This window comes from Pyrgilauda ruficollis, unplaced genomic scaffold (genome assembly GCF_017590135.1).
Source record: "Pyrgilauda ruficollis isolate IOZ18807 unplaced genomic scaffold, ASM1759013v1 scaffold209, whole genome shotgun sequence".
Taxonomy (NCBI): Eukaryota; Metazoa; Chordata; class Aves; order Passeriformes; family Passeridae; genus Pyrgilauda; species Pyrgilauda ruficollis.
The window spans coordinates 149300-161521 of record NW_024520207.1 but is presented as its reverse complement, the minus strand read 5'-3'; the positions used below and the strand labels follow the sequence as shown (position 1 = coordinate 161521).

Sequence of the window (12222 nt, the reverse complement as noted above, 5' to 3'; positions counted from 1 at the left end):
ATGGTGACCTTGATTAATCATTACAGGATTAATTGCTGGCAGCCCTCTATGCCAGGCCAGACCTTCAGCTGGTGTAAAGGGACATTGACACTGGTGACCATGATGTTTGAGCTCAGATTAACCCAAGCTTAGCTCAGTGAACATCTTCCACGGAGTAGGCTGGGCATACAGCTGCATTTTAAAAAGCGTAATGTTGTGACCATTTAAAAGATTTTGAAACAAACAAGACACGTGGCAAGTTCAGTGAACTTCAAAAAGAAAACAGAAACCAAAGGAAAGATTAGCGTCGAATTCAGCAGGCTATGTGATGCTTTTTCTAAGAGTCAATCCAAATGCAGTCTCAAAAACACAAAGTGAGTTATCCAAGGATGAGGGGAAAATTCTCTCCTAGGAATAGCACTGATCTAAGCAATCACTAATATTTGTCTTCCGTTGAAGCACCGGGCCTAAGTTGCCCCCAGAAGAGGGACATTCAAATCACAGCAAGCAAGTAGCCTGGTAATAACAAATTATTTCAAGAGGGAAAATTATCAGAGTCATTTGAATTGATCCAAAAGGCCTTAAAATAAAACCAGGCTGGCTCTGCTGTATCTACCCCAGTGCCCAGGTATGTGAACCCACATGAAATTAAGAAATGGCAATGTAAAAATAGTCATAAACATGTAGGTCTATTCATCTCAAATGGCTGTAAATAATGTAAAGCAAGAGCAGTTTCTCATCCAGTGGGCCTTAAAAATGGAAGCAAATACTATTTACTGTTTCCACTTGAGTTTGCAGATTTGGACTGAAGTTTCGCCCAGTTGTTAAAGATTTATATGGGAGGTTTAACAATCCCCTGTCATTAAGCCTTGGCACAAGCAGTGCAAAGGACATTCAGGGCATATTTGCACTAACTTATCTGGGTAAAGAGAAAGCTGTTCCTTTAAACTGTGTTTGCTGTGACTCTGGAAACTGAGCAAACAAAATCTGAGGCACACTTTACTCTCAAGCAAAACTGACAGGAAGGTACAAGGACTGAAGGACACCGAACTTCTGTAGGACATACCTCCCACTGGATTCACAACTGAATTGCAAATCCCTAACAATTTGGGGGAGTTTAATTCAGACTTTTTGGACATATCTCATCCTGATGGCAAATGAGAGACTGGCTCAGCCCCTGAGTGTCAGGTGAGTAAAATCCTATTCTGGGGGGGATGCTGGAAGAGGAACTGCCCGAGGAAAAAGCCTCAGGCCACAAAGGCACAAATCCGGTGCTCAAGACAGAACTGAAGGAGTCCTGTGCAAGCCAGGGAGAGAACAGTTGTGACAATGTTGAAATACTGGCTGGCAGAGAGGAGAGACACCACTGGCACAACCTCGTAGGCATAAAACCCACCACCCACAGGGAGGAAGCCTAGTCAGAGGGGAGACCGAGACTGCACAGAATGGCATTAATATGACCAAGTGAACAGCAAACATTCCCAAACCAACCAAGCTGTGTCTTTTTCCAGGGACAGCACAAGTTGTGATTTTCCTGTCAAACAGCTTATGTGTGATCTTGCTTTAAAAATATATATAAATAAAGACAGGAAATATGAAAAACAGCCTGTTTTCCTCTTACCTCCAGGCTGATCCTTCCCCTGAGCCAATTTTTCCTTTCACTCTCAGGAGGCCAATTGCTGTGAATCCAGTGTAGCTGTGAACTCTCTCCCAGCAATTATGTATATTTTTAAAAGCACAGAGTAAACAACAACTCAAATTTCATAAGAACAAGCTAGCTCTTCTGATCTTAAACTATCAACAGATTTGACCATTATAGTGGAGCTGTCACTTCCAGACCTATTTGAAAGTAGGAAATTGCACTAAAATAATGAAAGCTATTTAGAATATTTTGCTGAACCTGCAAGAAGTACTAATTGGCTGGCATCCATTTTATGAGACAGACAGGTATTTTATTCAGGGCTGATTTTCTACAGATACAAATTGGGACTGTTAACTTGAACCTACTTTAAGAAAAACTCTAAATACAGGAGTATGTGTGAAACACCACACTAACTGCCAGACAAGAAGAACTCAAAGAACCCATTGTCCCACACTGCTATATTTTGACCAGGACATTTGCAAGACAATGTAAAATGCTTTAACAATATAATTATCCTCATCTGTCCCTGAGTATGTGGCCAGTGCCTGGGGATTTCACTCAGATTTTCCTTTTGAAAGTAGCTTGTTCTATGATTTCTATAGGCAATTATAATTTCCCCCCAATAATTGTTGGAGGAAATAATGCATATTTCCAAGCAGCACCCCATGGAAACTGCCCTATCATATCTAAAATAAGGAAAATTGACAAGACTCAGTAAAAGTCTGGAACAATCTGGAAGTCTCATCTCCCTCTTGCCTTCTCTTTCCTATGTGAAATCATCTTGGAAACAGATGTCTATGATAAAACAGGTCAATCAGGTTACTCAATCTGCAAAACTTGGACTTTGCTGTTCCAAAAGGGAGCAATTCCTAAAACAAGAACCCTTTTTAGGAGCAGTTGCAGTCAGCTCAAATAAAACTTAAAAAGAACAGCAGGGCCACTGAGGAACTAGAAATCTAGACAAGATGCTTGCTTTCCACATGGGGACTGAAATGTAGAAAACATCAAATGAAAAATAACCAAAACCAAGAGAATATTCAAACTAGTTCATTTTTTCCTTTAATTACAGTACGTTCCAGAGTTCTTTTGAGCACATCAGGTTATCTCATGTCATGCTCTTGCACTTACATTGAGTTCCTGCTTAAGTAACTCAGAAAAAAAAAGACTATAGAAAAATGCAGGAGTATTCACAAACTATAATATACTGCTCCCAGTCTAGAGATGGAGAACTAAGAGTGACACGCTCAAGATTGCCCAGGGAACTGCAATAGAGTTAAGAAATTACATCTACTCTCCCAGAACCTGATCCTGTGCTACAGCCATGAGATTAAGTACCCTTGTCCCAGCCTTCCTCTTTCTGTGCTTAAAAATTGGGAATGAAGAGGAGGGTAAAAACTGCTTTTAGAAGAAAAGATCCAGAAGGGAAAGTTCTGCCAACCTTTCCGAGCACTTGAGTAAAGTGAGCTATGGAACTGCAGTTGCAGACAGCATGGCACTAATGTGACAAGAAGATGGAGACTCCCTGTGCGTATACATGCAGCCAGAGCACTGCAGATGTCCCTCATTTTCTACAGTGCCGTGCTGGCTAGTGCTTCAGCTGGCAAATTAGAGGCAAGTGGGGAAGGCTTGGGGTTGATTGCAGAAGCCCTGGGCTAGTCCCCCAGTACTGGGAGAGAAGAGGCTGCTCTGGCTTGGGAGCTGCAGTCCAGCAAGCTCCTTTTCCCACCAGGAAAAGCCATTCTGAAGGGGAAGTTTGCATCGGTCAATACTGTTTGCTAATGAGTTTCCAGAGCTGTGTATCAAGTGCTTTTCCTGAGTTACTAAAGAACCATGCAGTCAGAGTAACAGGCTGTAAGAATAGAATCAGCTTTGAAATTAGCTGAAATTAGCTTGATGCAGTTGACAAGGATAGCATGGCATAGCAGAACTCCAAACCTGCCTGGCTTTTCAAACTAGCAGTAACCAGCCTAACAGGATTCTGATGTCTTAGTGACTTCTGGCTTTGCAAGCAGATTCACCAAACAGGCACTCCTTGGACCCTCCACCCAATAAACACTGAGGGAGGAAAAAGTGAGAACTCTACTATTTCTTGATCAAAAAAATTAGCCTTCTCTTTCCCTCCTTCTGTATGGAAGCTTTCAGTTGAAAACCCCTATGAATTCTTACCTCTCTGCAGCTCAAACAACCACCCATGCTCATTTCTTCCATAACAAGTGTCTAATATACAACCAGCAAATCTAGAAATAGAAGTGGGCATCATTATGTTTTTCCCCAAGAGCAGCACAGGTTTTGTCTGCCCAAGGGACACTTGGCCTGTCTGCTTACTAATGAGTCTGTCTTGAAAAGCTTCAACCAAGACATCTATTAATCCTCCTTTTCCAATTGTCCTAGCATGACTAAACCTCTCTGCTTTCAGCAAGGCATTACACCCTGGATATTATTTCTCATACTATGTTTTTGACTAAATCATTTCATCAGAGACTAAAGGTTCCATACCTTAGTCCTTTAAGTTTTTAATAAGTTCTACATTGCATACACATTCCATGGCTAGAAGGCTTCACACAGCCCAAAAAGAACAAACAAAAAGGAACAAGGACTCACAACTCCCACGTGCAATCCTGCAAAACAGAAGAGATCATCAGGCAGACTGCTGAGAGCCTTCCTGTGTACGTACTTGCAGAGTACATGGGTATCTCCTGCTTTGAGGCTACATCCTGCAATTTGCCCCTAAGCCCTGAGCTGATAATTGTGTACTCCCCCCAGCCTAGGAGATGCAGTGATTTGGTTTTTAAATATTCACTTACCTTCCAGAGATAAGCCTGGAAAACCTCATGAGTTTTCAACCATAGCTACTTAGCAACAATTTCACTAGTGTCTTCTCAGCAGAAATAAGTGAGATGAAATAAGAATGGGATGGCATCAATGGCAAGAACATTTCATAAACAGCAGGAAGAAGGAAAGGGTGCTTCCTCTAGAGGAAGGAGTTCTTGTTACTAGGGAGATACCAGTGATGTCAGAAGAACAAGGATGAGTTCTATACCTTTTACTTCTCAGGACTCTCTCAAAATCTTCAAGCAAAGATGCATTTTCACCATTGCATGTGTAATAATTTAAGGAAAGGAATAGAAATAATGTCAGATTTTTGGTTTTTTAGTTTTATAATAAAAAGCAGAAGAGTTTGTAAATTTCCACTTGTGCTCTTCTGTATGATTTAAAAATGAGGTTGACTCCTTCTACACAGCTGTAGAGAACATGTGTGTTTATATATGTGTATATATGTACATATACACATAGGTAGTACAGCTCCAGAGGTGAAATTCTTTAACATCTTAGCTATTGTCTGTGGCTACATCTACTACATGAGACCCAGGGGATGAAGCATGGAATTCAATGGGATTGGGCTGGACCACTCACTGAGTTGCATGGATTGAGCAGGGATGAGAGTTAGCAGCGGTATATAAGAAAGCACATCCTTTTAGATAATGGTTCTTGAAACAGCAAACAGTAAGAAAGATAAACCAAGCTGCAGCAGAAAAATATGCAGCTTTTTACTGATATTTATTAAGTATATATTGATATAAATATATATTAGTTAATTTACTTGAAGTAGTGAAATAGTTCATGTTTGATGCAGAGGGAATTGTATGAAGGCATGTATCCTCTTTTGTCATGTGTCATAATATTTGTAGAACACACTTGTTTGGTGGTCCTACGGACACGTGGCTTACCTTTATGCATAGAGCTACCCACAATGCCAGACTTAGTTCCAGAAACATTTTTAGAGCTAGTGAGAACATCTGAGTAATTTTTAGCCACTTTAAATGTATTGGTTTCTCTCTCCATCCCCATTCACTGGGTCTCAGGGTTTCGAAAGCACATGGTTTGGAGGATTTATTATATGGGTCCAATGTATTTCTTTTTAGTCTCTGAAGTGTTTCTAAAACAGGTTCTCTGTAACATGTGCAAGACAAAAAGGGTTTTCTTGTCACAAAAGTGTAATGAACTATATAATTCTGTCTTGGTTTTGCTTGCTATAAATAAGGTACCAGCACTGAATCATGGCAATAGAACCATTATGCTAGCTTCCTCAGCTGAAAGACTATCTCACAATCAAAGTGGTTGTAGTTTGATTCTCTTAAGGCTGGCTATAGAATTCAATCTTATTTACAAAATGAGCACAAATGTTTAATTTATGGAAACATGTGGGGTCAAACTATTTGATATTCTTTCAGCCAGCAGTCCCATACTTATTGTCTAATTTTCTCTGGCTTCTGCTGTGAACCTCTTTGGCCCATGTTACTCTCTGGTCAGTCTGTTCTCATGCTCCACCTGTTTGTCTCCACCTCTCTGCCTTAATCAAATAATACCTTGGCCTTGCACCTAAATAGTTGAAATTCCTTTGTCATGTACATTGCTCTGGACAGGGACACGCGCTTAACTGTCTTTTGCCACCACTTAATAGAAAGTGTCAGGATTATAAACACTTCCAAGGATGGCCATCCCAACCAGGAACAATGAAAATATAAATATTTGTGTAGTCAGGCAGCTGAGGGCTGTGAGAGCTTTAGGGTAAGATGTTACCATACCCATACATCCTTCTGCTGAAAGTCAGTCCCCCTGGAGCAGGGGTGGCTCAGCAGGACACACGAGAGCACCACACTCACACTGGCTCCAAGTCTTCACCTCAACCACTGATGAGGCTAAATGAATTCATAGCTGCATCTGCTGAGAGCTAAATCTGCCAGAGCCTAGGGCTGAGTCTGTGGGTGTCAGTATTCCCCTGACTCAAGACAGAAATATCTCCCGATGCAAATGCAGGCCTGAGCTTGGGCAGAGCCCCAGAGCCTCTGCCAGGATCCTCTTGCATGTGGCACTCCTTAAGGGTTTGGCACCCGCATGAGCAAGAGTGGCTGCCAATGAGTAAGGCCTGCTGCTGGATTTTGGACTGTGCTGCATACCAGCAGAGCTGGGTTTGCCTCATTATCATGCAGAGTGAAAGAGTTTAGAGATGACATTCCGCTCCAATTAAAACCAAGTAAGATGGACAAAAGTCACTGCCTAACACAGGAGCAGGGATGTAATGGGGGACTGTTGCTGGTGGGAGACAGAGGTTTGATTTTAGTTTGTATTTTAAAAAAGCATTTTAAAATGAAACCATTAAGATGCAGCTAAATTAGGATTTGCATGTACACTCAGTATTTAAAGAAGAAATATTAAAGGAACCATGTTATTTATAAGGACTTGAAGTCAAATTTTTGTCCTAAAAGAGCTCTATCTGGTTCATCAAATATACATGAAAAGTGCATCCCTATATTCAGCACACAAAACCTTCCAGATGAGTCATTAATAGGGCTTTTACACTTGAGACGACTTCAACACATAAAAAGGAAGAAAAAATTATAAGATTTTCTGCCTTTCTACAGTACAAACATGCTACAGCCAAGACAGCAATTTCTTCATTGAGCCCCAAAACAAAATGATGTGGAGCTAGACACAGGGGCATCCAGCTGTGGATGGATTTGAGCTGATGGCTAAACTAACACAGCACTACGTAACTCAGAGTAGGGGTTCATTGCCCTGTGTGCTGAAAGTACCCACCTGCATATTTTGAGTGGACACTCACACACATCAATACTGTTATCTTTATTCCTGGTGGTGGTAGGGACACAGTCAGACAAGAGAAATTCTGTGGCTGCATGTCCCTATATAGGCAAACCATTCAGTCAAGATGTATTCATACCTGCTTTGAAACATCCCTGAGTTACACAGGGAGATTTCTGTCTGTCTCTAGTACAAATTAAGCAATCTTCATTACTCTTTCAGGCTAGGCAACAGTGTTGTATAGTATGAGCAAATTGAGCAGTCTTAATTTCAAAATCCTTGTGTTAACTTCCTTATTACAGCACTTAACACTTTTCAGTCAGCCAATACACCTTCCCACTTTAAAGAGGCATTAGGAATTTATTGAAGGACTGGATTCACCAGCAAGGAGAGTCACCAGTCTTGTCCTGCTGCACCCCTTCTATCCTAGGGAAGGCTGAGAACAGGGAGCCAAATAAGTCCCACACAAATGATTGCCTTGTGGCAGTGGAAGAGAGGGTGCAGAAAAAATCCAGAGACACAGACTGTCAGATCAGGGCCAGCACCAGGCACACCAAAACAGCACATTATCCAGGACAGCAAACTACTAGGGAGGCAAAGAATCCATGATCCAGCTGCCTGCTCTGCTGTGTTGGAGCTCTGGAAAACTGCCACTGAGAGAGAGGCCAGGGCCAGGGTGGAGCAGCAGGTTTGGCAGGGAAGGAGGTGGCTCTTTCCAGCAGCTCAGACACCACTTGCACCCCTCCTGTCTCAGCAACAGCTGAGGCAGCCAGGTGGCTTTCCAGGGCTGCCAGCCCCCAGCAGCTCCCTCTGCTACCGGTGCCCACTGGGGCTGCCACCAGTGACAGACCACACAGTCTGCCTCTACCATGACTCGTTTAGCTGTGCCTGCCTGGCACATCGTGGGATGAGGGAGAGATGCTCAACTGGTGCCAGAATGTACCTCCTGCTCCAGACTCCCACATCAAACTGCCCATAATAAACTCACTTGAAATACCTGCAGGTCTGCACAGCTGCAATCTCAGCTTTAAGTCTGCAGCTTCTGCTACTAAAAGCATCCTTATCTTTGATTAGCCCTAACTGGTTAACAAAAGTTACACCTAATACACCTTTGATACATCTGATACCCTTCATATCCCTCTAAGTCCACTCTCTTTATACAGTAGTCACATCCACAGCCAGCCCATGCCTTGAAAACAGCTCTGGTCCCACCCTCTCAGAGATAGCAGTGCTCCCTGTTTCCTACACACATCCATGTGTCCAGGTCCACACTGTTCTAGGAACCTCAGTCCCTTTTACAGCTTGTATTAGCATCTTACCCAACATCCCTGAGTTCAGCTGTTCTTATACAAATTCATGGCATTTGCTGGTAAATGCCAGTTTTTTACATAAGCAAGTAAAATTTCTGTACAGTCAAATTCCTGGAGGCTGGATTATGTGTGAGTCAAAATGCATATTTCTAGTGTTGCTGTATGTGCATCACTTGCTGTCTTCACTGTTGTCATCTTTCCCTTTTCCCTGCAGACTGCTACTTTGGTCTCCATGAGCTCCAGGGAAGTGTTTGCCTGCAAAGCACATTCAGGTGGGTGGTGACTCAAGCCATGTGACTTCAAGGTGGTGTGTGAATATACTTGGGAGGGGTACTCCTGACAAAAGATCTGACTCTCATATACCTCTGACTATCAGAGATGAATACCTTCTTCAAAAATTCTCTACAAACACTCATACAGGGGTAGTTAAGGTCCACACATGCTTGAGGCATTCTCTGTCACAGAATAGTTTGACTGCTACCAGAAAAAAAAATAATACTAAATTTGAATGCATCCTTCAAACATATCCCTAGTTTTTTAATACACCTAAATTACTGGAAAAGTCAGGACTATTTGATTGACATATCAGTAAATGGTTTCAATACTTTCTTAGAGTATCAATTTTGAAATCAGAAGTACTGACATCAGAAATTCATTCTGTTCTTGAGTTCTTCATTGAAGAAAATAAAAAAAACAGTATATATTGTTTATAACCAACACACTAGATGAGTGCCCCCTCTGTCTCTCCTAGAAAACATGAAAAGTCTCTCTCTCATCTATTGCTATCTTTGCTTCTGGTAAAGGATCTTGTTTGTTAGGGTCTGTTTGATAACCTGGAAACAAGTTAATTTTTCAGGACACCTTTCACTCCTCTGATGAACAAAAGAAGGAGTACCTGGCAAAGAGAAGCACACGGGTTTGCCAGGGGTACTGAACACATAGATAAGTCTTTGGGTAACCCAGCTGAGTGTACCTGGATGCAGGGGGCTCCTTCTCTGCCAAGGATCTTTGTAAAAGCTCAACAATGACATCCATGTACTCTCATATTCACTGGGTAGGTGAAAGGGGAAAACAGTCTTCTCCATGCACACATGTGCATCTCTTTGACTAATGATCCTTTGGACACCTAATGGTTTTGAAACTACTCCTGACTGGTGAGCAGCTCCTGTGAAAACTTTATCCACTTTTTCAATAAAACACCAGCAGCAATTTCCAAAGCATTGCATGTTACGTCACCTTCGCAAAGGTCATGAGAGAGGCCCCAGTATGAGTCACTTGGACAAGGGGTGGCCACTTGAAGAGGAACTTTGATGTAGAGGAGATTGTTACAGGTTCATCTCCTCAAGTGCCAAGGCATAAAATAATCTATAAAAGAGAAACAAATAAAAATTTAACAGTTTTTAGAGTTTGGGGTTAAGTAGGTTTACAGCTGTAATATTAGTTGTCCACTTAGAAGACATACTTCCATCACAGTTGCAAGGATCCAGCCTTTGGGGCTCTAGTCTTGGGACAGAGAAAGGCAGAGAAAAAGAAGTAGCCTCTTCTTTCTTTTCAAACTATCTCCAACAGCAGCTGTTTTTATTCTGTTGTTCCACACACCCAGGGAAAAAGAAACAGGCTTAGTGAATCTCTGTACCTCAGAGTAGTTTACAAACCAAACTTAACACCACCACCAACAAACACGTCCTTCATACACTTCCATTAACTCTGGAAACAGTCCCAGAGCAACCACCATAGTTCCAAACAGTCCAAAAGGCAGAACTGAAGTCAGGATCCAAATTTAGAGCTGCACTCTGTGGTCAGGTTATGAAAGAAGAAAGCAGACTTTCTCCTCTGTAGAGCCAAGGAGCTCATGCCCAGTGCATGATTTCAGGGAGTGACCTTCTCTTTATAAAGATAAATCATAGTGTCTGCAAAAAATATTGGAAAGCAGAGGATTCACAGATGGTGGCCCAACTGCCACTGGTGTCCCAGGGTCTGCTAGAGTGACCCCAGGGACAAGCATGGGAAATGTTTGTGGAACACATGAGTTCACAGAGATTGCAGAAGACCCATAAAAAATTGAAACACCTACTTTGGAAGCTATCTTGTGCCTTGGATATACTGTAACATAACAAATCAATTATACATGTGACTTCTTAAAACAGCATCTAACTTATCCACAGCACAGTTTTATGCCCTTCTCTCAGCCTGCTGTCAATTTTATATTCACATTTTCTATACAGCATCTCTTTCTATTACTCATGACAGCCCCATCAGTCACAAAATCATATTATATATTCAGGAAGACTTTGACAGCTGAAAGAATTCAGCAAAGGACCAGAGAATGCTTAAGTAATCTGCTCACATTTTACCCAGTCCTACAAAGGTTGAAGGATCAACTGATGTTTTGCTGTTGTGATGTGCCCCCTAAAAATTCTTGGGAGTCCTGGCATAGTCCACATACTGACAGAGCAGAGGATTTTTGTGCTGAAGTCACTGTGTCAATCAGGAGGTACATTGGCACTTGAGGGAAACTCTGGGAAAGCAAATCAAGCCTCTGCACTATATAATCTTGTCTCTTCTACCTTCATGCTCTACAGTTATGGATTTTTCTTCACTTACCTGCACAGCAGGAGTGACTGCTGTTGATAAGGCACCCAGCCCTGTAAAAGGCATTAATTCTTGTATTACATAGAGATGTATACAGATAATAGACAGATTTACTGAGCTTTCTCTTCAGCTTTTACCTTCTATTCAGTAACATTTTTACCCTCATAAAAAAAGAACATGGCCACTATCTGTTATACACTCTAAATCAACCAGTAATACCAAACCAAAATACAACATTCTTCCAGTAACATCTGTCATATATCATGGAATGACAACCATGAGCAAATCAAAGCAATGTTCAGGACATGAGAATAAGGCTTGTAAGGTGATGTCAGAATGATCTCCTGATAAAAGGTCCTGTATAGTCCTTGTTATCCTAATCAGATGATGGACTATGGCCTCTGAACTAACCAGAACTTTGTCCTCTCTTCTCCTGTTACGTTCTGTTTTGTCTGTCTCCAGCTGTAATTCAGATAAAGCTGATGGAGTTGTGGAGGCTACCTGTCTTCTGCTGCTCTGCTGCTGATCCACCGTCTCAGTTGCTATAGAGACAAGCTCTGGAAGCCATGGAGGAACATGGGAGAGAAGCCACCCACAGGCTCTCCACTGGTGGGCTCTGGCAGGGCCATTCTCAGCATGTACTGAGAGAGTCAGGTTCGGTCTCTGAAGGTGAGGAAGAGTCAGCAGGTGCTAACCCAGTGACGCACGAGGGGGACTTGCACACACAGTACATTGCTATTCAAAGAAATTCCAGGTACTACCGATCCATGAGGCTGCCAAACAGAGGGAAAAGAAAGACTTCGAGAGAGGCAATGCACATGCAGCATGCTACAGGTGAGTACTGATCCAAACAGCATTATGCTTCTTTTTCCAGTGAAATTATAGGAACTAGAGGAGTCAATAGAGCAGAAGGACAGGAAGATAGAAAGCAGCTCAGCTGTCAGCACACAACAGAAGACCCCTGCCCTACAGCACAGTGGGCAGAGGAGTGCCATCCTTCATTTTTCAGGCTTGGAAATGTAAAATGGTTGGATGTTTAAAGACATTTCATGACAGAGAATCTTAACATATGTGGGACTCTGCACTGCCATCCCTCTG

General features: G+C 42.1%; 1 protein-coding gene across 1 annotated transcript in view; it reads left to right on the top strand.

The window, feature by feature from the left end:
* The first annotated feature begins 8760 nt into the window (after nucleotides 1–8760).
* The window catches only part of NGEF (neuronal guanine nucleotide exchange factor), a 40078-nt gene continuing 36616 nt past the window's right edge, over nucleotides 8761–12222 (top strand). The window contains exons 1-2 of the mRNA XM_041467528.1: nucleotides 8761–8804; nucleotides 11587–11958. Coding sequence (XP_041323462.1) covers nucleotides 11691–11958 — 268 coding nt within the window. The 5' untranslated portion in view covers nucleotides 8761–8804; nucleotides 11587–11690. The remainder of the gene's footprint in view (nucleotides 8805–11586; nucleotides 11959–12222) is intronic.